The sequence below is a fragment of the Salvelinus namaycush genome, unplaced genomic scaffold (genome assembly GCF_016432855.1).
Source record: "Salvelinus namaycush isolate Seneca unplaced genomic scaffold, SaNama_1.0 Scaffold1418, whole genome shotgun sequence".
NCBI classification, from domain to species: Eukaryota; Metazoa; Chordata; class Actinopteri; order Salmoniformes; family Salmonidae; genus Salvelinus; species Salvelinus namaycush.
This window is the reverse complement of record NW_024058140.1, coordinates 27,031-53,753: the sequence shown is the minus strand read 5'-3', so window position 1 is coordinate 53,753 and position 26,723 is coordinate 27,031. Positions and strand designations below refer to the sequence as shown.

The window sequence follows — 26,723 nt, the reverse complement described above, 5'->3', positions numbered from 1 at the left end:
AGTGAGAGATAAAAGATCCCACAGCCAGAGTTTTAAGGGTTACATCATCAGATTTGGCTGGCTCCTGGCCCTACCCAAAGTAGGCAGGGATATCCCCATCTCTTTTTATATGATTCTCTTCTTTAAAACAGGAGTTCTCTTTTTTTGTAGTGTCCTGAACATGGTTGTGTAGTGTCTCACCTCCATGTTTACAGTTAACAGCTGGCAACATAAATAAACAAACCAACTTTGATTCTTACCAAAGTCATCATGTCGCTCTTTTGATGTTTTTTTTTTTTAAATAGATTTTTTCAACCTTTTTTGTTCTCAAAAATAGAAGGAAAAAAGAAAACATGTTGCTTAGTAAAAACATCTATCTATATTCATATATTTTTTAATCTGAATTCATATTCTTATTTTTTGGATTCCTGAAGATGACTGTTCACCCACGGTGTGGCATGCACATAGCACATGCAGTTCTGGAAGTAGATATTTTCCCTTTTTTTTGTATTTTTTTGGTACTTAAAATGCTTTTATTTCTATGTTTTCCATAGCAGCTCATACATTGCTTTTTGAAGTAACGGTGGGGTTATTTAGAATATGTGTTGTTAGTGGATGGTTGGTCAGTACAGGACACAATGATTGACAGTGAATGTTAGGGCCTCTCATAGTTTGAATTGGAGGGTGATTGACATCTTATTTAATCTTGCACACAGTCACACAAACATTCTGTCACTCGCTCACAAACACAGGCTAACTCACACACACACACACACAAACACTCACCAACTCAAATGTCATCAGTGTGCTTTCACAAAATATTCAAAGCAAATAAACAAATGAAATGAAATATCCAATGAAAACAGCTAGCTATTGATGTACACACACACATTGAATGTACACACACATTTTTGCTATAAAAGAACGCATTCATACACAGACACACACGCAAACGCACACACGCCATACGCACGTACACGCATACTTGCTACAGCCAGGAGCTACATACTGAGAGTGTATCTGTGTATTCCTATCTTATCAGTGTTGTGATGTGACTTATACACGTCTATGACATTCCTACGTTAGATGAATACTGTAAAGGCAATGTGCCTGTGCACTTTCTGGTCAAAGTGTGGTACATAGAATCATGGGATATGTCATTACAGTACATCAGAATCCAGATATGTGCAGATCTAACTGCGCTATATCTATGGCAGCCGTGAACAAACACTGTTACCTGACGCTAATGGTTTTGACATGGGGTGTAATAATAAGAATAATAATGACATCATTCTAATAAATGAATGGTTCACTATGGATATCCTCAAAGTCCGGCAACTGTGAGAGAGACACTGTACGGGACAGTGGTAGGTATTAGGATGGATGTTAGTTTGAGGCGCACAAAGACACACAAAAAGAGAATAGGGTGACACAGGACACAGAGGTTTGCCAGAAAAGACCCAGTCATTGTTTCTCCCATGCATTTTCATTGGCTGTGATACATGTCCTGTGCATTTGTGATTGGCTGTGTTACATGTCCTGAACACAAAGGAGGTGATCCACCAGTGACAGACAACACTTAAACCTTATGCTCCCAGTTTAAAGACAGATACGAAAACATTGGAATCAGACAGTCAAAATAGAAGGGGTGATACAATGATACAATAGGACAGGGGTGCAATGTATTGCATACAGTGCCACCTAGAGGGCCAAACTGGTAGAGGAGCTCTGTCTCATTACTGCTTTATCTGGTCTACTTTAGTCTGTAGACCCCGTTACCTAAGCAAAAGTGACCATTTAGCTGCCCTATATTTACCCAAATGATTCATATATGTAAACAACTGTTTGATCAACAAGTATACATGTCAGATACATGATTTCCTGTATGACTTTTGACATTGTTCTTTTTTTTAAAGTTCATTTTTAAGTTCCTTTTCCCTTCCCCACCGTAATACACTGTATCAGAGTCATTACTATGATTACTACTGTTCCCACAATGCACCTCTCTGACAAAGCTCCGCCCACCAGCCGGACCAGTGGACCACCAACCAGTCTCACTAAACAAAGATGGTGACGCGCTGAGCACAACCGACTCGAAAGTAACAAACACAAATACAAGACTAAAATAATTCTCTCTCACAAGCATGAACATCGTCATCATCATCATCACCATTATCATCATCGTTATTATTATCATCATCGTCATTATCATAATCATCAATAGTATTGTTATCAGTATCTATAGAACCATTATCACTATTATTAACAAATAAACAAAAGATGAAGAGGTTCCCTCCTTTCATCGGCCTTTCTTTCTCTCTCTCTCTTTTCATCGCTCTTTCAAACACAAACCCTGGAAGACGAGAGACATATCTCTGGTTTGAACGAGGCTGTGCGTCAGCAGATGAAGAGCCAATAAGGACCATGGAGCTTGTAACTTCCTCCCCAGTTTCAACTCCCTTTTAATATGAACCTATAATATGTGGGGTCTGTTTTTCATACTTTCCTGCCTTCTTTCCTTCCATGAAATAAAAGTTGGCCTTGTAACAAAATATCTACTTCCTTGAAAATGATTGTGCAATCTCAGCCACATCAACAGTTATAATTTGGCACAGAGCATTTCAATAAGAACAAAGTGGGAAATAGATCATCCTGTCCCTCAGCATAAAAAAGGCTTGGACCTTGTTCTTCTCTTCCTCATCGCCCCATCTCTCCATCCATCCTAACTATCCTGATTATACCTCCAGCACAGGAAGAGTGAGAGAGGGACGCCTCAGGGAGAAGAGAGAGAAACAAAGGGATTACAGGAAAAAGAGAGAACCCCACAGACTAATATAGAAAGGACCAAGGAATAGTTTCCCCACATTACAGTAGTTTCTCTTTGTTATCATTTTTTTTGTATCAATCATGCAGGATTCCACAGGTTTTGAAACTCTGCAAGTTCCAACGAAGCTGAGCGGGTGCAACAGAAGAATCAAGCTTCAATGTTTCGAAGAAGAAGAAAAAGAGGAAGAGGAAAAAGTAGCAGCCGCAGGAGTAGAAGAAGAAATACTGAAGAAAATGTTTCTTTTTAAGTTTCTTTTTTTTTGTTCACCATCCACTTTTTTATGTCTCTTCTCTACTCGGTTGGGGCGGAATCTTTTTTGGGGGTTGGGGGATTGGAATGGATAGATTCCGCCTACATAACCCCCTCCCTCCTTCAGAGTTAGGGTGTGTGTCCCGGTGTCCCCCCCACCACCTGTTACCCCCACTCCCCCCACCACACTCAGGTGGAAGGCTCATCATCACTGATGTCATTATTAACAGTAAACACAGATGATAAAACTCATCAATATCTCCCCATCATCGGGGTTGGTGGTTGGTTTTTGCAACTAACGCAACTCCACTTAGTTCTCCGCAATGTCATAGTTTTTTGCGTTGATTACGTGATGACGTCTTGGTCGTTGTGGCGGTTTTTAATATTGTTTCCAGAGGCGTAGCATCATGATACGTTGAGAAAAGCATCCGTCCCCCATATCATCCATTTAGAATTTTTTTTACATTTTGAGTTTTTGTCTCCTTGCATCCGATGAGCTGGGTTCCATAGTTTTTGGAGGAGGAATTGGTTTGTACTCCATACACTGTTCACTAATTTCCACTCATCCTTCAGTGGTCCTCCTCCTCATCCCTCTATTCTAACTACGCCTTCCTCACTCCCTCCATCCCCGGGAAACACTGAGCAGCAGAAGAAACGAAAAGAAAAACAAACGGAAATAAGGAAAGAAAGAATCATGCCTTGGTTTCCCCTGTCTCATGGCGGTCAGTGCTCTGGTTGTGTGTTTTCCTGGGCTGGGAGGGACTGATAACTCAGACAGTGTGGTTGAGCCCTCCCTCCCTCCATCCATCCCTCCATAGTCCCCAGAGGCTAGCACCTGTTGTCATCCGTGTTGTTGTAGGGTTCGTGCAGGCCTTTCGTGCGGGGCCCTCTAGGCTGGGGAGGGGGGACCTTATGGGGCCCGGGGTGGGTGGGGCCGTGGTGGTGTTGCGAGGAGGGGGAAGAGGCGCGGTACCCGTTGGGGAGGCGTCGAGTGGGGGGAGGCTGCTGCCCTTGGGGGGTGGGGGTGGTGTTGGGTGGGGGCGCGTGGCGGGAAGTCCTGGGCGAGGTGCGGGAGTTGGGGCTGTTGGGGTGGGGGTTGTTTGGGTGTGGGTTGATAGGGTGCTGCTGCTGTGGGGTTGGGGGATGGTTTAGCACGGGGAGAGTAGGGTGGTTGAGGGGGTGAGGCTTGTGAGGGTTGCCCTGTGTGGGGCTCTGCTCGTAGGGAGGCGGTTTGTGGTGCTCACGGTCGTAATCCTGGTAGTCCTGGTTGTAGAAGCAGCCGTCGCCCTCCAGCGACCCACTCTCTCCTCCTCCTCCTCCCCCGTCCCCCCAGCGGGGAGGAGGGTGGCAGGCTTGGTTGGGTGAGCCATGGTGGGGCGGGGGAGGTCCCTGGGGGGGCTCAGGGGAAAAGCGGTGAGGGGCGGGGGCGGGATTGCGCCCCAGGGGCTGGGCTCCGGGAGGTGTGGCCATGGCTTTACGGACGACAGGAGAGTAGGTGACGTGTGGGCGGGGCGTTGCCGGGGTCTGAGGGAGTTGCCGACGGCCTCGTCTCGGGGTACTGGTCCCCGAGGTAGAAGGAGCGGGACTTTCGCTCACCGAACTACTGCCCTACACGAACATTGAAGGCAAATAAAAAAAGAACCATAAAATTAACGACGACACGAACAGAGAGAAGGAGGAAGAGAGAAAGGGAGGAAGAGAGAAAGGGAGGAAGAGGGAGAGAGGGAGGGCGAGAGAGAGAGAGGTAAGAAGGAAGAGAGGGAGGGAGGGAAAAGAAAGGGAGAGAGAAAAAGAGAAAAAGAGAGAAAGAGATAAAGACAAGGAGAGATAAATAAAGAGAGGGAGAGAGAGAACAACAGACAATAACAACAAGAACAACAACAGCAACGAGAAGAAGAAGAAGAAGAAGAAGAAGAAGAAGAAGAAGAAGAAGAGAGCAATCAGGAGAGTGTGAGGGGAAGGAAGGATGCCGGGAAAAGAAAGACATAAAAAAGAAAGAAAGAAAGAGAAGAGATATATAGAAAATGATGGGAGTCAGCATACACCGTAGAAAACAGAGAAAAGCGATGAGTCATGAAGAATAAAGAGAGGACACAAAAACAACAGGAGAAAAGAAAAGAAGAGATCAGATCTGACACAGTAGGCCTCAAAATGGTGATTGTGAAGGTACCCACAATGCACTCTTTCAGTGTTGTTGCCTTGTTCAGTCTGTCTCTTATCTGAATCTAGGTTGTTAACCAATCACCTCTGTGTGTAAGTGTGTGTCTAAACTGCTGAGTCCTATAAACAACAATAGTTAATGAAAAGACAATGTATGGAAGTGTCAAAAAGGGAAACACAAGAGACAGTCAGCCGCCTAAAGATATTTAGGCCAAGGAGATGGGGGAGACACTCAAGGCAGAACTAAAAGGAGAACCTGAGGCTAAAACAGTTAGGAAGGTGGTTCACTGTTGACACACATCATAGAAGCCCACCTGTCTGTGTGTCATGCACTCTCTGCCCTCGCTGGGTGACCGTGACCAGCGACGATCGTGCTCCCTATCCCGGTCGTGGTCTCTGTCTCCTCGGGGCTGTCTGTGACCACCGTGCTCTCCCCCCCGGTCGGCACGGTCTGGTGTGTAGCGCTCCTTGTCCACAGAGCCGCTGTGATGGTGGTGGTGATGGTGGTGGTGTTTGCGGTCTTTCTGCCGACCGCGGTCTCTGTCGCGGTCACGTTCCTTCTCCTTGGGTGGCAGGTCACCTGACTGAGTGGTGGTGCTCAAGTCTGTGCCCAGTCCTGCCAGAATGGAGGCCAGTTATTGTTGTCATCATGGTATCTCTAATGTCTTTGTAACCATGACAACATGACAACATCAAACACACTTTGACACAGTAGCAACTCAGGGAACTAAGCACGTTCTCCTCACACACTCTCTGACTCACACACATTCTGAACCGTTCCTGACCAAAGCATGCACACTCATTCTGTCTCTAACCTGCATCTGCGTCTGTATATCGACACAGTGACCGCTCGGAGGCCCGGTGGCTTCGGTCGCGGCGTCGGTGGCTGTGCCTCGGAGCTCCGCCCTCCTCAGGGATCACATACTCCATTGCATAATCATCGGCCCCTCCCCTTTCCCTCTGGCCCCTCCCAGATCGACTGTGACCAAGGGAGGAGGCCGAGCGCTTCATAGGACTATTATCTGTTATAGTCTGAGAGAGTGGGATGGAGAAAGAGAGAGAGAGAGAGGGATGATGGGAGAGTGAGACAGAGAGGAAAAGAGTAGTCACACAGCAGGCTTCTTTCCTCGTGTCTCCTTTCTATATTTTATATAGACTTTCTTGTCGACTTGTGTGTGTGTGTGTGTGTGTGTGTGTGTGTGTGTGTGTGTGTGTGTGTGTGTGTGTGTGTGTGTGTGTGTGTGTGTGTGTGTGTGTGTGTGTGTGTGTGTGTGTGTGTGTGTGTGTGTGTGTACTGTATAGTTGTTTACCTGACTTTTACATGTGTGTGCTTCTACATTCCTACCATATACAGTATAACCTTGTAGAGGTGGGCACCAGGTAACCCATGACAACCCCCCCCCCCCCATACTGTTCCACACACATGCCTGTATTAGTTTCATATATACATCATGCTGCCTCAGGCAGAGAGAGAGACCGAGAGAGAGAGAGAGAGAGAGAGAGAGAAAAGAGACACAGAGAGAGAAAGAGACAGAGAGAGATCGAGAGAGAGAGAGAAAAGAGACACAGAGAGAGAAAGAGACAGAGAGAGATCGAGAGAAGAAAAAGAGAGAAGAGGAAGAAGACAAATAACAGTAAAAGTAAGAAGAAAGGGAGATGAGAGGGAGGCAATAGGCCATGCCTGACATGCATCCAGGACTTCATCTGGAAAGATAGGTCAGTGTCTCCTAATCCCCCTAAAAGACTAACCCACCCGTCCCCACCCAATCCCTCCCCCAAAATCATAACACAATCCAGGCTGCGCACAAGGCTCTGCCAGCCCCCTCTGCCAGCGTGCACATAGGAGCTGTCCCGAGTCCTCAGCCCCACTCAGGAGCTCTCTTTCTGGGGCACGGGGAGCCGCTCTGACCTCCTAGGGCTGCTGGACACCAGGACAGTGCCTATAATGCTACTGGTACACACCTGCATAGTGCATACTGTATATACCAGGCCTGCTCAGTACTAGTCCGCCAGTGTCTGCTGGTTTCCGATTCTTTATTGAACGAAGGGATCATTTGGCTGTTGAGTTAACTTCTTTGGGGTAGGGGGCAGTATTTTCACATCCGGATGAAAAGCAAGTCCAGAGTAAACGGCCTGCTACAAAGCCATAAAAGCTAGAATATGCATATTATTAGTAGATTTGGATAGAAAACACTCTGACATTTCTAAAACTGTTTGAATGATGTCTGTGAGTATCACAGAACTCATCAGGCAGGCAAAAACCTGAGAAAAAATCCAACCAGGAAGTGAGAAATCTGAGGTTTGTCCGTACTTTCCGCTGGACCTGCCCACGCGTTGTGAGTTTGGAAAGTGTACTGAATGCTAGAACAACAAGGAGGAATTTGGACATAAATGATGGACATTATCGAATAAAACTAACATTTATTGTGGAACTGGGATTCCTGGGAGTGTATTCTGATGAAGATCATCAAAGGTAAGTGAATGTTTATATTGTTACTTCTGACTCCTGTTGACTGCATAATATGGCGGCTATATTTGTGGCTTGATTGGGCTCTGAGCGCCGACTCAGATTATTGCATGGTTTGTTTTTTTCGTAAAGTTTAAAAAAAATCTGACACAGTGGTTGCATTAAGGAGAACTGCATCTACAATTCTATGCATAACAGTTGTATCTTTAATGTTTATTATGAGTATTCCTGTAAATTGATGTGGCTCTCTGCAAAATCAAAGGATGTTTTGTGACTTCTGAACGTAAGGCGCCAATGTAAACTCAGATTTTTGGATATAAATATGAACTTTACCGAACAAAACATACATGTATTGTGTAACATGAAGTCCTATGAGTGTCATCTGATGAAGATCATCAAAGGTTAGTGATTCATTTTATCTATATTTCTGCTTTTTGTGAATCCTCTCTTTGGCTGGAAAAATGGCTGTGTTATTCTGTGAATAGGCACTCACCTAACATAATCGTTTGGTTTGCTTTCGTCGTAAAGCCTTTTTGAAATCGGACACTGTGGCTGGATTTACAACAAGTGTATCTTTAAAATGGTGTGAAATACATGTATGTTCGAGGAATTTTAATTATGGGACTTCTGTTGTTTTGAATTTGGCACCCTGCACTTTCACTGGCTGTTGAAGAAGTGGGACGCTAACGTCTCACGTACCCTAGAGAGGTTAACTCCCCTGGTATTCCAGGTTGAAACCAGAATAGATTATAATGGACTGAAACCAGCAGACAGTGTGTAGCTAGGATACCCTTACACACACAAACACACATGGACACACACACACCAAGCACACACAACAAACACACTCACCAAGCATACACACACACGCAAACACACACATGCATGCACGCACACACAAAATCACTCCAACAAGGGCACACATATTCCTGGCATGCATGCAACACCAACACCAATACAGCAGCACATTGATGACATCAGCACAGACAAGCACACAGGCATGATACACGCAACACACATGGTACTCCCAACACAGAGCAGCAGCAGCAGGAAGAGAGAGAGACAGAGAGAGGGTGCAGAGTTTGCCAATCCCAAATCAACACCTTGACCCCACCCGCTTGGCACTTGGCACAAGGACTAGAGAGGTAAGTAAATTAGCCTTGTTCCAACATCCTGACCTCGCATAATCACATTCACCAGGCAAGATGTAAGTAATATGGCAAAAATCCATCTGGCTTATCAGAGGGCAGGGTGGAGCTATTGCAATATTGCTTATATTTTGCGTAGACGCCGAGTATCCAAAACATTAAGAACACCTGTTCTTTCCATGACATAGACTAACCAGGTGAAAGCTAGGATCCCTTATTGATGTCACTTATTAAATCCACATCAATCAGTGTAGATGAAGGGGAGGAAACAGGTTAAAAGATTTTTATGCCTTGAGACAATTGAGACATGGATTGTGTATGTGTGCCATTCAGAGGGTGGGTAAGAAAATATTTAAATGCCTTTGAATGGGGTATGGTAGTAGGTGCCAGGCGCACCAGTTTGGGTCAAGAACTGGGGGGTACAAAAAGGGGGGTGCAACTCAGAGCCCCACCTGTTTTGAGCCCTATCTGTATACATATACAGTGGGGCAAAAAAGTATTTAGTCAGCCACCAATTGTGCAAGTTCTCCCACTTAAAAAGATGAGAGAGGCCTGTAATTTTCATCATAGGTACACTTCAACTATGACAGACAACATGAGAAAAAGAAATCCAGAAAATCACATTGTAGGATTCTCTATGAATTTATTTGCAAATTATGGTGGAAAATAAGTATTTGGTCACCTACAAACAAGCAAGTTTTCTGGCTCTCACAGACCTGTAACTTCTTCTTTAAGAGGCTCCTCTGTCCTCCACTCGTTACCTGTATTAATGGCACCTGTTTGAACTTGTTATCAGTATAAAAGACACCTGTCCACAACCTCAAACAGTCACACTCCAAACTCCACTATGGCCAAGACCAAAGAGCTGTCAAAGGACACCAGAAACAAAATTGTAGACCTGCACCAGGCTGGGAAGACTGAATCTGCAATAGGTAAGCAGCTTGGTTTGAAGAAATCAACTGTGGGAGCAATTATTAGGAAATGGAAGACATACAAGACCACTGATAATCTCCCTCGATCTGGGGCTCCACGCAAGATCTCACCCCGTGGGGTCAAAATGATCACAAGAACGGTGAGCAAAAATCCTAGAACCACACGGGGGGACCTAGTGAATGACCTGCAGAGAGCTGGGACCAAAGTAACAAAGCCTACCATCAGTAACACACTACGCCGCCAGGGACTCAAATCCTGCAGTGCCAGACGTGTCCCCCTGCTTAAGCCAGTACATGTCCAGGCCCGTCTGAAGTTTGCTAGAGAGCATTTGGATGATCCAGAAGAAGATTGGGAGAATGTCATATGGTCAGATGAAACCAAAATATAACTTTTTGGTAAAAACTCAACTCGTCGTGTTTGGAGGACAAAGAATGCTGAGTTGTATCCAAAGAACACCAAACCTACTGTGAAGCATGGGGGTGGAAACATCATGCTTTGGGGCTGTTTTTCTGCAAAGGGACCAGGACGACTGATCCGTGTAAAGGAAAGAATGAATGGGGCCATGTATCGTAAGATTTTGAGTGAAAACCTCCTTCCATCAGCAAGGGCATTGAAGATGAAACGTGGCTGGGTCTTTCAGCATGACAATGATCCCAAACACACCGCCCGGGCAACGAAGGAGTGGCTTCGTAATAAGCGTTTCAAGGTCCTGGAGTGGCCTAGCCAGTCTCCAGATCTCAACCCCATAGAAAATCTTTGGAGGGAGTTGAAAGTCCGTGTTGCCCAGCAACAGCCCCAAAACATCACTGCTCTAGAGGAGATCTGCATGGAGGAATGGGCCAAAATACCAGCAACAGTGTGTGAAAACCTTGTGAAGACTTACAGAAAACGTTTGACCTCTGTCATTGCCAACAAAGGGTATATAACAAAGTATTGAGATAAACTTTTGTTATTGACCAAATACTTATTTTCCACCATAATTTGCAAATAAATTCATTAAAAATCCTACAATGTGATTTTCTGGATTTTTTTTTCTAATTTTGTCTGTCATAGTTGAAGTGTACCTATGATGAAAATTACAGGCCTCTCTCATCTTTTTAAGTGGGAGAACTTGCACAATTGGTGGCTGACTAAATACTTTTTTGCCCCTCTGTATATAGTCAAGTCAACAACCTTTGTTGAGTTGCAATTTTTTTAAACGTATGAAATCAAGTTGAATCAGCTAAGCACTATGTGTGTCCTCAACTTAGAAATTCACATCCATGAAGTCATATCAACTGAAGCAACATAACAGTTGTGTTGACAAAAAAAGTCCAGATGACTATAATTAATCAAATTGTCTGAACTTATGAAATCCAGTTGAATCAGCTAAGAACTATGTGTTTAACTGACTTAGAAATTCACAACCATGTTAGGAGATGACATGAGGAGAGAGAGGCAGAGATGGAGACAGACAGAGAAAGAGAGAAATGGTTTTCGTGAGTGAGTGAATCAGTGAGTGAGAGAGAGAAAGAAAGGGGGAGAGATGGGGGAGACAGGGTACATACACTGAGGTTATTTCCACGCTGCCTCCCTTTCCTTCGCTGCTGTGTGAGCACAGAGAAGACACACACACGCACACACACATCACAGCCACGGATACAGCACAGGTAGAGCACACACAGACACACAGAAGAGGACAGAGGGACAGGGAAGGAGAGAGGGATGGATACGCAAATAAATATTGAAGGGAGGGGTGAAGAAGGTAAGGCGAGGGGGTGAAAATCGGATAACGGGGGAGGCGTGGGCAGAGAGCGAGGGAGAAATGGAGAGGGGGATAAATATGGGTGAGGATAACCCGAAAAGAAAGGGAGGTGAGATGGAGGAGAGGAGAGAGAGAGAGAGAACCCGGTTAGACACAAAAGCAGCGGTGAGGGGAGAAACAACACTTACCACAGTAGCGCACAGACACTGGAGAGCCAGAGACAGTGTTATAGACAAGGTCACCATGGCAACAACACTACCATCTACACCACAGTCACCATAGTAACAGCACCCATCAACACCATGCTACTACGGCAATAACAACAGTACAGTGAAGTACAGTGTAAAGGCACAACTTACGACACACAAGAGTACGAAAGAAGACTGGATGACACACACACACACACACACACACACACACACACACACACACACACACACACACACACACACACACACACACACACACACACACACACACACACACACACACACACACACACACAGGACATCAGGACATAGTCACACATCCACACATAGCAGCAGTACACTTACTCATATCAGAGCAAAAGCACTGTTTCAACCTGGTGACAGTTTTTGTTTCAAGATAGTAGTATTCTATTTTCTATATCTTTTAGTTTGAGCATGACAGTACACCACTCGACCACTTGAACAATACCTTCTCAAAGAAATGTTGACCCCAAAATGACACTAGATCATTTGCAGTTGGGCATGATTTCAAATTCAAACCTGGTTGAAACAAAACCCCACATTTCAAGTCACCTTTGTAGCAAAACCATTAGAGAAGAGGGAAAGAAAGAATGATTTAGATAGAAGATAAGAACTTTAGCTGGAGAGAGAAAGAGAAATAAAGATTGATTTAGATAGAAGATAAGAACTGAGGCTGGAGAGAGAAAAAGGAAGAGAAAGAAAGAAGATCTAGGGCTTGACAGCAGTGATAGTTATGAGGGTAGAAGAATGTACATGTGTGCTGGTGTGTGTGTGTGTGTGTGTGTGTGTGTGTGTGTGTGTGTGTGTGTGTGTGTGTGTGTGTGTGTGTGTGTGTGTGTGTGTGTGTGTGTGTGTGTGTGTGTGTGTGTGTGTGTGTGTGTGTGTGTGTGTGTGTAGCAGCGGAAGGAGGCACAGAGTACTCTACGACAAAATGAGTGGTGGATCTCCAAAGCACAAGAACTTCAATCTTGTGGGGATAGATAAAACATGCACAAGTTGTATGTTGCCCCGAAAACAACCCACGGCCCAAGAAGTTGTATGATGCCCTGAAGACAACCCACGGCCCAAGAAGTTGTATGATGCCCCGAAGACAACCCACGGCCCAAGAAGTTGTATGATGCCCCGAAGACAACCCACGGCCCAAGAAGTTGTATGATGCCCCGAAGACAACCCACGGCCCAGGAAGTTGTATGATGCCCCGAAGACAACCCACGGCCCAAGAAGTTGTATGATGCCCCGAAGACAACCCACGGCCCAAGAAGTTGTATGATGCCCCGAAGACAACCCACGGCCCAAGAAGTTGTATGATGCCCCGAAGACAACCCACGGCCCAAGAAGTTGTATGGTGCCCCGAAGACAACCCACGGCCCAGGAAGTTGTATGATGCCCCGAAGACAACCCACGGCCCAGGAAGTTGTATGATGCCCCGAAGACAACCCACGGCCCAGGAAGTTGTATGATGCCCCGAAGACAACCCACGGCCCAAGAAGTTGTATGATGCCCCGAAGACAACCCACGGCCCAAGAAGTTGTATGATGCCCCGAAGACAACCCACGGCCCAAGAAGTTGTATGATGCCCTGAAGACAACCCACGGCCCAGGAAGTTGTATGATGCCCCGAAGACAACCCACGGCCCAGGAAGTTGCTTTCTCTGTCCCCTAAGAAGTGCAGATGGGTCCACTCTCATAAAGGACCAAACTACGATAGTCCAGAGGTGAAGCCCTCTTAAACCAGCCGAGCCCAGTTGACTACTCAGTCCTGGAGGAGCTCCAAACACTGCCCACCATCCAGAGCCTTGATCTCCCACCCACCTTTTCTGAGGTCTGCACCACCGTCAGGTCACTGAAGAATAACTCAACTCCTGGACCTGACTCCATCCCTGCTGAGATCCTAAAACTGGGGGGCTATCTCTGTACCAGAGCAGTTTGCCTGTTCATCTCTGAGGTATGGAGACAAGAGCACATCCCGATCAATGGAGGGATGCAAACATATATACAAAAAACAAGGGAGGCAAATCCATCTGCGGCAACAGCAGGGGCATATCATTCCTTCCAGTTGCTGTCAAAGTCCTGGTGAAGGTCTTCCACCACAGAATCATCGACACCGTCACTGCAGACCTGCTCCCGGAGTCCCAGTGCAGCTTCAGAAAGAACAGAAGCATGGTGGACATGATCTTCAGTGCACAACAACTGCAGAAAAAGTGCAGTGAACAGACACAGTACCTGTTCATGGCCTTTCTGGATCAGTCCAAAGCCTTTGACACAGTACACCGTGAACTCATTTGGAAGGTCCTCCTGCAGTATGGCTGCACTGGGAAATGTGTGAACGTCCTGCGTCAGATCCATGAGGAGATGGTGGCCAGAGTAAGAATTAGCTGTCAGGAGTCTGAACCCTTTTAGAGTTGGTACTGGTGTGAGGCAATGGTGTGTGCTTGCGCCGGTCCTATTCAATGTCTTCTTCTTGTGTGTCACAGCAGTCCTGCACAAGGACATGGAAACAGAGAGTGGGGTGACCCTGTACTTCAGATTGGATGGAAAATTCTTCAACATTAGGAAGCTTCAAGCTGCCATAAAGCTCAAATCTTAACAAGTACTTGAGCTCCAGTATGCGGATGATTGCACTCGTGGCACATACCCCAGAAGCTCTACAAGCCATACTCAGAGCAGCTGTGCGAGCGTATAGCCTAATGGGGCTGTCTGTTAACGTCCCAAAAACAGAGGTCCTATGTCAGTGGTCATCTGATCCTCCGCCTGAAACACCTCCATTCTCCATCTCAGACTCCTCACTTCCCATTGTATCACATTTTAATCTTCGACCAGGATATCCAGAATCGGGTCAAACAGACCTTGTCGTCTTTAGGTCGGCTAAGGAAGAGGGTTTTTACCAACAGCAACCTGCACCTCCACACCAAAGTTGCAGTCTACCAGGCAGTGTGTGTATCTACAGTCCTTTATGGATGTGAAACATGTACAGTCCACAGCCGACACTTAAAACAACTGGAGTCCTTTCACATAGAATGCCTTCAAAGCACTTTGAAAGTGACCTGGCAGGACCGTGTTCCGCACTCAGAGATCCTACAGAAAACCAACTGCATGAGTATTGAAGCGTCCATCACACACCACCAGCTTAGATGGCTCGGCCATGCCATCCGGATGCCAGAGGATCGCCTGCCGTGAAATACGCTGTACGGACAGCTACAACTGGGCTGTCGCTCTTCAGGTGGGCAGAAAAAGTGGCTAAAGGACCAACTGAAGACATCACTAAAGAAGTGTGGGGTAAACTCTGCCTCCCTCCAGACTGTTGTTGCGGACCGTTCCACCTGGCGTGGCCTCTGCCATCAAGGAGTGCAGTTGACCGAGGAAAAAAGGACTGAACGTAGACCATGACTTCACTGGCCTCAACAGGACAGGCCTTTGTGTGCTCTGTCTGTGGCAACAGTGTGCATCCCGCATCAGATTATACAGTCATCAGTGATCCAACAAGCAGTAGTGGAAGTCATCATCGGATACGATGGACTACCTTAAACAAAGAGTGTGTGTGTGACAATATAGCAGAGATGACTTGGTACTGGATGAGAAGGGACAACCACAGTAACACACCTCCATGGGGATGAGTGGAGAGGAGGAGGGGAGGAAGAGTGGGGTGTTGGGGTGTTAGTCTGTAAGACTTCTGTAAGACTTACCTGTAAGTCTGTCTGGGAAACATCCTATGGGCGATATTTCAACAGCATAGAAAGGGGAGCTACCGTCAAAATGCATGATATCACGTCAAATACCATGCTTTTTTATTTTTTAATTTTTTAAATATGCTTGAAAGTATCACGTGTCCATTTTCAGCAATGTTTCATAGTATTTTGCTATGCACTGTGTTGGATTATAAATAGTCTGTCTCTAGTCTTTGTGTGTCTCTAGTCATGTAGCTTATCGTGGAGATTGAGTCAAGGAGATGAAAAGCTAGAGGGAGCGAGAGAGGGAGGGAGGAGAGGAAATGAGGGGTGCTCACTTGGTTGTCGCCTGGAAGGCGTGGCATGGAAGCGGCCCTTCCGTGGCCTTCCATTGGCTGAAAGTGCTCGGTATCCGAGTAACCATCACGCCCCATCTCTCTCATCTCTACCGTCTGCAAAATAGAGTGAGAGCAGGCGTGACTGTGATGAAGGAATATGACGGGGACAATGGTGTGTTTGTCATCCTTTATCCCACGTGAGTGTGGGTGAGTGTAGTGTGCACAGGAGGTTGATGGGACCTTAATTGGGGAGGACGGGCTCATGTTAATGGTTGGATTGGAATTAATGGAATAGTACCAAATACATCAAACATAGTTTCCATGTGTTTGATGACATTCCATTTGCTCCGTTCCAGCTATTGTTATGAGCCATCTTCCCCTCAGCAGCTTCCTGTGGTGTACAGTAGCATGTAGTGTAGTGTGGGAGGGACTGGGGTTTGAGCCTGGGAAATGCCTGGGAAATGGGGATGGGGGAAGGTTTACGGCTAGGTTTAGATCTAGGGCAAGGGGCTAGGAGCTAGGACTTGGACCTGGACTTGGATCAAGAGCGGGAACTGCTGAGGCTGAGGCATGGGGCTTCAGTGCAGGAGGCTTCGGTACAGGTGGCTTCGGGAACAGGGGGCTTCGGTACAGGGGGCTTCGGTACTGTACTGGGGCTTCGGTACAGGGGGCTTCGGTGCAGGGTGCTTCGGTGCAGGGGGCTTCGGTACAGGTGGCTTCGGAACAGGTGGCTTCGGTGCAGGGGGCTTCGGTGCAGGGGGCTTCGGTGCAGGGGGCTTCGGTACAGGGTGATTCGGTACAGGGGGCTTCGGTACAGGGGGCTTCGGTACAGGGGGCTTCGGTACAGGGGGCTTCGGTACAGGGGGCTTCGGTACAGGGGGCTTCGGTGCAGGTGGCTTCGGCGCAGGGGGCTTGGGGATAGAGGGCTTGGGGGCTGAAGGTTTGGGGGCTGAGGGCTTGGTCCGTGCTATCTGGTATCCTTGGGACATCCCTACCCCATTTAAGTTGAAATTTAACCTCTAAAAGTCTACGCTAACACATGGAATTGTTTTAAGATGGTCATACCATGGATCATTTAGCTATTTGATTTAGGTATATATAAACACATATATACAGTACCAGTACAAAGTTCAGACACACCTACTCATTCCAAGTTTTTTCTTTATTTTTACTATATTCTACGTTGTAGAATAATAGTGAAGACATCAAAACTATGAAATAACACATATGGAATCATGTAGTAGCCCAAAAAAGTGTTAAATAAATCAAAATATATTGTATATTTGAGATACTTTAAAGTAGCCACCCTTTGCCTTAATGACAGCTTTGCACACTTTTGGCATCCTCTCAACCAGCTTCATGAGGTAGTCACCTGGACTGCATTTCATATAAGGTTAACAGGTGTGCCTTGTTAAAAGTAAATTTGTTTCATTTCTTAATGTATTTGAGCCAATCAGTTGTGTTGTGACAAAGTAGGGATGGTATAAAGAAGATAGCCCTATTTGGTAAAAGACCAAGTCCATATTATGGCAAGAACAGCTCTAATAAGCAAAGAGAAATGACAGTCCATCATTACTTTAAGACATGAAGGTCAGTCAATTCAGAAAATGTCAAGAACTTTGAAAGTTTCTTCAAGTTCAGTCACAAAAATCATCAAGCGCTATGATGAAACTGGCTCTCATGAGGACCACCACAGGAGAGGAAGACCCAGAGTTGCCTCTGCTGCAGAGGATAAGTTCATTAGAGTTACCAGCCTCAGAAATTTCAACCCAAATAAATGCTTCACAGAGTTCAAGTAAGACACACATCTCAACATCAACTGTTCAGAGGAGACTGCATGAATCAGGCCTTCAGGGTCGAATTGCTGCAAAGAAACCACTACTAAAGGACTCCAATAAGAGGAGACTTGCTTGGGCCAAGAAACACGAGCAATGGACATTAGAGCGGTGGAAATCTGTCTTGGTTTGATGAGTCCAAATTGGAGATTTTTGGTCTTTGTGAGATGCAGAGTAGGTGAACAGATGATCTTTGCATGTGTGGTTCCCATGAAGGAGGAGGTGTGACACTGTCTGTGATTTATTTAGAATTCAAGGCACACTTAACCAGCATGGATACCACAGCAATCTGCAGCGATATGCTATCCCATCTGGTTTGAGCTTAGTGGGACTATCATTTGTTTTTCAACATGAAAATGTCCCAAAACACACCTCCAGGCTGTGTAAGGGCTATTTGACCAATAATGAGAGTGATGGAGTGTTTCATCAGATGACCTGGCCTCCACAATCACCCGGCCTCGACCCAATTGAGATGGTTTGGGATGGGTTCGACCGCAGAGTGAAAGAAAAGCAGCCAACAAGTGCTCAGCATATGTGTGAATTCCGTCAAGACTGTTGGAAAAGCATTCCAGGTGACTACCTCATGAAGCTGGTTGAGCGAATGCCAAGAGTGTGCAAAGCTGTCATCAAGGCATGTGGTGGCTACTTTGAATAATCTAAAATGTATTTTGATTGGTTTAACACTTTTCTGGTTACTACATGATTCCATATGTGCTATTTCATAGTTTTGATGTCTAGGAAAAATAAAGAAAAACCCTTGAATGAGTAGGTGTGTCCAAACCGAACCTTTCACTGGCACTATATATATATATATATGTATATATATTGCCACTTCACAATAACAGCACTTACAGTTGACCAGAGCAGCTCCAGCGGGGAAGAAATATGACGAACTGACTTCGAAAGGTGGCCTCCTATGACGGTGCCACATTGAAAGTCACTGACCTCTTCAGTACGGGCCATTCTACTGCCAATGTTTGTCTATGGAGATTGCATGGCTGTGTGCTTGATTTTATACACCTGTCAGCAACGGTTTGGCTGAAATAGCCGAATCCACTAATTTGAAGAGGTGTTCACATACTTTTGTATATATATATAGCATACTTCGATTCCTTTTTTAAACCGGTACTGGGTTACTTTCAGACAAGTCCAGTGACACTTGTGGGTGTCGTAAAGCAAAACGGAGAACACCATCGTTTGGACGCTGTAGACGTTTTCGTGAGAAGACCGATTTTCGGGATGTCTCCTGGTCTGACAAACAGTGCTGTTCTGCCACTTTCCACCACAGATGCAGAAGGCCGACAAGGGCGTATCCGATGGATTGAGACGCAGCCAATACAAAAATATATCTCAATCTTAAACAGACGGATTTTGATAATATTATGTTATTTAGGGCTTGGGGGATGAGGGTTTGAGGGCTTGGGGGATGAGGGTTTGAGGGCTTGGGGGATGAGGGTTTGAGGGCTTGGGGGATGAGGGCTTGGAGGTTGTGGGCCTGGGGGCTGAGGGGGGTCGATGGGTATGGGATGTGAATGGTGGGAGGGTTTAAGCAGGCATAGCCAATCAGGGCAGGTTATAGGGAAACCATCATGTTCACATTTTCCCAATAACTAACTCTAACTCCTGGGCCCTTCATGTAGATCTGAAAGGATTAGTAATGACTCAAAGCCATTAGATGAATGTGCTGTATTGCTTACACCTATACACCTTTCAGATCTGTCTAAGTGCCTATAGGGAGAGGAGCTGTAGGGACCATATGGAATTGGACAATAGGCAGGAATAAAACAGAGCCAGCGGTGACTCTGTGTACGAGTTGATTCAACAATGATGACCCTAAATATCCTGTAAGGAAAGAGCACCAGGACACGAGCTCTATATGAACCAGTCCAATGAAAATATGTTCAGACAACATGAAACATGAATAGCATGAAAGAAAATCACTATTTCATGTTTACTGGGAACCATTTATTAGTGTGTTCTTGTGTGCAATGACATACTGTACATGTTACATGCACGTACTGTATTGATCTGTATTTGTGCATATGCATGTGCGTGTATATACACTTATGAGTTATGTCTGTTGTCCAGGGATTCCTCTGGATGCTGGTGTGTGTGTGTGTGTGTTTGCGCACCTGTGTATATGTGTTACCTGCGAGTTATGCCTGCTGTCCAGGCCATCCTCAGAGTGCTGTCCCTCAGGACTCCAGCTGCCTACTCTCTGGGACATCTCCTGAGCCCGCACTGTCACCCACGACTGGCTCTCTGGAACCCCCCCCTCCACCGGTCTACAACACACAGACAGTCAGACAGGCCCCTCGCACACACACACACACACACACCACCTCCCTCCACCGGTCTACAACACACACACACACACACACCCAGTCAGACCCGGGACATATATACACACAGATAGGCAAACACGGGCACACGCATGCATACACACAAGCCAGGCCCCATATACATCACCTTCATCAGACCCATGCATTCAGCGCTTGTATGAGGCTAACTGAATGCACTCATCCCCACAAACCAGCCTTTCTGAACACACTACACACGCACATGCACACACAGGTCCTCTACACGTGAGGCGTGTCCGCCCAGCGTGTCGTCCTGCTCCTCCTTCTCGTGGATGACACTCCACCTGTGGAGCCACTACCCATCCTCCCTCTGGCTGCAGAGAAAGAGGGAGAGAGAAAACAGAGAGAGGGAGAGGACAGAGAGAGAGACCCAGAGAGAGAGTTGGAGGGGGGGGGGGGCAGGGGTCTACTCACAGGCTGTTGACGGGGTCTGCCGGTTGGGTAGGAGGGAGGCTGAGAGGCCCGTCCTGGATGGGTGAGGGCGGCTCCACGCGCTGAAACAGTAATGTCGTTCGATTCTGTGTGAGATACAACATGGCCGCCGGCTTTAAGGTAGACATACAGGAAATGGGGAAGGTGGAGAAGAAAGTGAGTTCAGAGCAGGTCACAGCATCCAGGGGGAGGAAGGGTTTCAGTCAGCAGGGGCTGACTGAGCCAGAGAGCATTCTGGGAGGGGAGTTGGAGTCCTGCTGTAAATGTGAGAATGGAAGGCTCATGCCAATGAATCATCTACTTCCAGGTCACCATGAATGAAGGGTATTAACCAGAGCCATAGCCACTGTATATGACCTACAGTATACAGTACCTAGCTATGGATTTGGACGTGTTCCGTTGGATGCTACAAAGAGGTCTGGATTTGTCTGGCATTAATTAAGCTCTTTGTCTACAGTATTTTTTATTTGAACAGACAATTTGCATGTTGCTCATAGGAACACATCTCAAATGACACACTATTTCTGATTTTCACCTAGGCTTTGATTCAAAAGAAGTGCACTATAGCATGAAAAGGGTGCCATTCAATACACAACCCATTCGACAGGATGGACAGTGTTTACCTCTCGACCTGAATGGATTTCAACCTTGACTTTTGATCCCCATTTGACCTCAAGCAGCCAAATGATCACTATCGGCAACCAGGAAATGAGAGTCGGTGGGTGCAGTTTGAGCCAGTCCAACAATCCATTAGAGCAGTAGAACAGCAAGACCAGGGAGGGAATAAGGAAGAGTTGAACAAGGCAGAACATCAGTGCAAAACCAATGGACAGATCCATCAGGAAGAGAACATTCCAAGTCTCTGTTGAAAACAGACGTTGACACATAAGGAGAGGAGGGAGAATAGTCTGTAAATAATATAAACATGATGATAGAGAAAGGAAGACAGGAGGAGGATGAGAAAAGGAAAGAATAGAGGTAGAAGTCCATGTGAGCGAATATCGAGAGAGAAAGGGGACACAAGGAGGGATAGAGGAAGGATGAAAAAGAGAGAGGAAGACGAGGACTGGGAGTAGACCTGTTGGGAACATACAGTACACTCTTAGAAAAAAGGGTTCCAAAGGGTTTTTTGGATGTCCCCATAGGAAAACCATTTTTGGTTCCAGGAAGAACTGTTTTGGGTTCCAGGCAGAACCCTTTGTAGAAGGGGTCTACATAGAACCCAAAGGGGTTCTACCTGGAACCAAAAGGGTTATATCTGGAATCAAAAAGGGTTCATCAAATGGTTCTCCAATGGGGACAGCTTAAGAACTCTTTTAGGTTCTGGATAGCACCTGTTTTTCTTAGTGTAGGTGAAATGCATGGTGGGAGTAAGTGTGTTCAAATAACCACATACAGTGTCATTCAGTTATTACACATCCACTTAAAACTGACAAACTGCTACTTTTATGTCCGTAAGATATCTGGGCAAAATGTTGTTGGGCCGCATTTGGTTTCCAGCTGTGGGCCGTAAACCATGCAGGCAGTGGGCCACTCCTGGGCCAGTATATACTTGCTAGCTGGAATGGATTATCAATGGTAAGTAGCTGTTTTGGTTTAAGGATTTCACAAGCCATGGAGGGTCAACGTTTAAAGTGGATGGATCACAAAGGTCCCAGGTCATACAAGAAAATAGCACACAAATATTTTTCCAAACAATATTTGTCCAATCATCATTTCTAAACACTTGGAACAGTTCTTGTCCGAACCTGAACCGTTCGAAGCAAGGATATTCCCATTCTCCAGGTCCCACACCTAGTCTCACATCATCACAAAGCACATGCTTATCTATGGCAGCAAGCTCTACCTGGAATCATGCAGGGAAGAAACTCTCATCACTGGGATAGATGCTATCCTTCACTATGTCTCTCCTTATCTAACACTATGGTAATAATACTGTCTGAGATGGTGCAAGGGGGAGGGAAGTCCACTCCTCTGCTCCTGTCCTTCTGTAAGCAAGTAGCAGCAGGGGTGGGGGTTGGGAAGGAGGGGAAGGGAGGTGGGGGTGCAAGGGGGAGGAGAGTGAGGGGCAGCTCAGTAAGAGGAGATGTAGAGAGGGGTACAGGGGAGAGGGGAGAGGATGTGTAGGGATAAAGGGTGGGAGAGCAGACATTGGCTGGAGAGCAGGATGGGCGACGATTGGATGAGGATGTTGCAGTGACATCATCAATTATCGCCATCGGGCTGTGAGCATGCTGAAGAGTCTGAAAAGTTTGATACCATTCGTTGCCCAAGAAACTCCAGTGTGTGAGTGTTTGTGCTCTGTACATGTTTGTGGTCATGGGTAAGTACGCCTTGGGAGCATTAGAGTAAAAGCACAAGGACCAGCTGGGTGGTATGGTTGTGGTTGTGAATGAAGACCAAGCATATGACATGACTTGACTCTAAGTATTGGGTGACCAACTCTTGAGTCTTCTCAGCTTGTCTTATGAGTCTTCCATTGTACTTTGACAGGTGATAGAGGGTGGTTTCTACAGTTGTTTAGATGGTATCCTTCTTAGATATCTCCATCATGTTCCCGAGGAGTTCCTGTGCCTTCTCCAATCAAACTATCCCCTGACTCATACTGTAGGTCCCATTCAACCAACTCTTCAAAAAGCTGCAACATCCTCATCCAATCGTCACCCATCCTGCTCTCCAGCCAATGTCTGCTCTCCCACCCTTTACCCCTACACATCCTCTCCCCTCTCCCCTGTAACCCTCTCTACACCTCCTCTTACTGAGCTGCCCCTCTCTACACCTCCTCTCTACACCTCCTCTATACAAATCTATACACATGGCTAAGGCAGGTTTGAGGTCAGTTTCTAAAGCTCAGACAGAGCCAGACTCTCTCAACTAACTCCTAGATCTTCCAATATCCTGCCTCTCTCACGCCCTTCACATCATGTGCCAGAGAAAAAGAGTTAAGATCATTGTTTAAACTTTGAATTTAGTGACTATCCCTTCAAGACCAACCTCTTCCTTGTGCTATCCTACAAGGAAGGAATGCCAGAAGGCAGAAATGAAGTCATGAAGAATTGATATGGCTGAGAGTTGTGTACAGAGAGTGGTAGCAGGTGGCCATAGCAGAGCAGGGAAAGTGGCATGCTTAGAGTGCAGTGAGAGAGGAGAGGAGGAGTAGGACTCTGTCTGTAAAATAGGAAAGCGTGTATGTGTGTGCGTGAGAAATACAAATAAAACAAAATAAAACAATCTCCGTAATTTAAAACGTCATCTTTTACTTACACTTAAAATGTTTCTGTAACTGTGTTACGAATACTGCTACAACTTTAACGTTTTATCGTCAGTGGCTTCACATGTGACTACATAAACACAAGATCCATTGTATTGGTTGTATATGCATTCTCTCTGTCAACAGGGAATAGGGGGCTACAGTGCAATGCTACAGTCCAGGGTGTAGGGCAACAGTCCAAGGCCAGGGTGTGGCTAAAAGGCTTGGGAAGACTAGCATCATCATCATCATCATCATCATCACTAGCAGTGGATTCACAGCCAAGAAAAGGGAGGATAAAGAGGAACAGGCTTAGGTGAGGAATGTACATTAACGTCGTACAGTCTTCGCCATCCAGAGCTGTGACAAAGACACCCAGCCCAAACCAATTCAAAGATGATCGAGAGGGTTCTGTATAGCAGAAAAGTGCCTCTTCTTTAGAAATAATTGTGATTCAGAATTATATAATTGTGCTTGAAATATAATCTGCTGGTTTTCTGTATAGATGCTCTAGCAATAATATAATATCATGTACAAATGTAATATAACATGAATGTAATATAACATGATATACTTTGTCCACCAGAGGGCCTCACAGAGTTTTATACCGACTAACTGCAGAGATAGATAGAAAGGAAGGGAGGATGGAAGAACACAGAGGCAAGACTAGAGTGGGTAAACCCAATGGCAGTGGTCCTCTAACCTTTGACCTCTAACCTTTAGCCAGGTGAGGTCAATGATAACAAGTGACCTTACAATAACGTAGTAAGTAAATGCTATAGTAAGACTGTGGGTGGGCGTGGTTATGGGTTGTCACAGCTCCGCTTTGACCCCTGTACTAACAGCACAGCAGTATTTCTAGTCAGTCTGACTCTGCCCTCAGTCAGTCTGCGTTGTCTGAAGGTTTGGGGATGGTTCCTAGGGACAGTAGTTGTACCTGCTCCGCCTCTAGCCGCGCCTGAGAGCGCTTGGCCTTGCTCTGCCTGTAGTACTCCATGATCATCATGGCAGCGTAGATCTTCCCCACCGTCAGGTCTGTTGCTGCTGAGAGAGGGACAAGTTACCCTGCACGATTAGACCACTACGTATGGGACCCTGAGCGAGAGGGATGGGAGTAGAGGGGACGAGGCACGCAGAGAGAGAGACAAACTCACACAGACAAATACACACATATACACGAACACAGAGCTGATAGTCTTTTCACAAACAGACTCGGACTAAAAAATGATCATGTGTCACATTTTCTCTTTCTCTGTTTAACTGTAGTCTTTCTTTCTCTGTTTAACTGTAGTCTTTCTTTCTCTGTTTAACTGTAGTCTTTCTTTCTCTGTTTAACTGTAGTCTTTCTTTCTCTGTTTAACTGTAGTCTTTCTTTCTCTGTTTAACTGTAGTCTTTCTTTCTCTGTTTAACTGTAGTCTTTCTTTCTTTGCATCTTTTCTGTATTTCTACTGACTGGTGGTCTTCAATCAGAAGACAAGACTCAAGACCACTTCATTGTGTAGATGGGGGACCTGGTAGAGGACTGGACAGTACCAACAGAACTACTGGGGCTGCTTTGATGCTGTTTTGGCATTCTGATGCAGGACTGATGGTTCCCCCTTTACTTCTCAATAGAAGGTGGACATGTTGTACTTAGTTCAATTTGGACCTTGTACTTTGTTATCTCCAAACAGATAAACAAAACAGAGCTTCAGAAGAGAAAAAAAGTGTGATAACAGTCTTTGAAAGAGAGTCATTTCCAGGTGTCAACAGCAGAGCACATCTTCACAATAAAAGGGCCTAAAGTCCAGTTCAAAAAAGTGTGTTCACAAGCATTATGCTATTGGCCATTTCTGTACACCGTTCACCAGCATGCTAAATTGCCAAACATTTTATTTCAATTTGGTTTGAACGTTATTAGCAGGGCACAGAAGCCTGTGCATTCTGATAACATTTGGTACAATTAGCAATATGGTGAGTAGCTATAACGCACCTGACCCAGATGCCTTTACCTATACTGTAAATCATGCTTACTTTCATATAATATACAGCTAATATCTACATAGCAACTAGTGCTTTGGCACTTGTGCATTCCTTCTAGTCCTGTATGTATTTCTCCGACATGCATAGCAGCCAGTGTTCTGACCTACAGTAGTACTGTATGAACTAAACCCCAGAGTGTTCTGACCTACAGTAGTACTGTATGAACTAAACCCCTGGAGTGTTCTGACCTACAGTAGCACTGTATAAACTAAACCCCTGGAGTGTTCTGACCTACTGTAGTACTGTATAAACTAAACCCCTGGAGTGTTCTGACCTACAGTAGTACTGTATAAACTAAACCCCAGAGTGTTCTGACCTACAGTAATACTGTATAAACTAAACCCCGGAGTGTTCTGACCTACAGTAGTACTGTATGAACTAAACCCCTGGAGTGTTCTGACCTACAGTAGTACTGTATGAACTAAACCCCTGGAGTGTTCTGACCTACAGTAGTACTGTATGAACTAAACCCCAGAGTGTTCTGACCTACAGTAGCACTGTATAAACTAAACCCCGGAGTGTTCTGACCTACAGTAGCACTGTATAAACTAAACCCCTGGAGTGTTCTGACCTACTGTAGTACTGTATAAACTAAACCCCGGAGTGTTCTGACCTACTGTAGTACTGTATGAACTAAAGCCCTGGAGTGTTCTGACCTACTGTAGTACTGTATGAACTAAACCCCTGGAGTGTTCTGACCTACTGTAGTACTGTATGAACTAAACCCCAGAGTGTTCTGACCTACAGTAGTACTGTATGAACTAAACCCCTGGAGTGTTCTGACCTACAGTAGCACTGTATGAACTAAACCCCTGGAGTGTTCTGACCTACAGTAGCACCGTATGAACTAAACCCCAGAGTGTTCTGACCTACAGTAATACTGTATTAACTAAACCCCTGGAGTGTTCTGACCTACAGTAGCACTGTATGAACTAAACCCCTGGAGTATTCTGACTTACTGTAGTACTGTATAAACTAAACCCCAGAGTGTTCTGACCTACAGTAGTACTGTATAAACTAAACCCCTGGAGTGTTCTGACCTACAGTAGTACTGTATAAACTAAACCCCAGAGTGTTCTGACCT

The 26,723-nt window shown here is 45.7% G+C and overlaps 1 protein-coding gene across 1 annotated transcript in view; it reads right to left on the bottom strand.

Moving 5' to 3' along the window:
• Window positions 1-3,883: 3,883 nt before the first annotated feature.
• Window positions 3,884-26,723, bottom strand: part of LOC120036666 (voltage-dependent P/Q-type calcium channel subunit alpha-1A-like) — a gene marked incomplete at its 5' end in the record, with an annotated part of 43,839 nt that continues 20,999 nt past the window's right edge. The window contains 9 exons of the mRNA XM_038983052.1: window positions 3,884-4,663; window positions 5,530-5,615; window positions 5,664-5,831; window positions 6,031-6,247; window positions 15,740-15,853; window positions 19,724-19,849; window positions 20,219-20,242; window positions 20,360-20,452; window positions 24,554-24,657. Coding sequence (XP_038838980.1) covers window positions 3,884-4,663; window positions 5,530-5,615; window positions 5,664-5,831; window positions 6,031-6,247; window positions 15,740-15,853; window positions 19,724-19,849; window positions 20,219-20,242; window positions 20,360-20,452; window positions 24,554-24,657 — 1,712 coding nt within the window. The remainder of the gene's footprint in view (window positions 4,664-5,529; window positions 5,616-5,663; window positions 5,832-6,030; window positions 6,248-15,739; window positions 15,854-19,723; window positions 19,850-20,218; window positions 20,243-20,359; window positions 20,453-24,553; window positions 24,658-26,723) is intronic.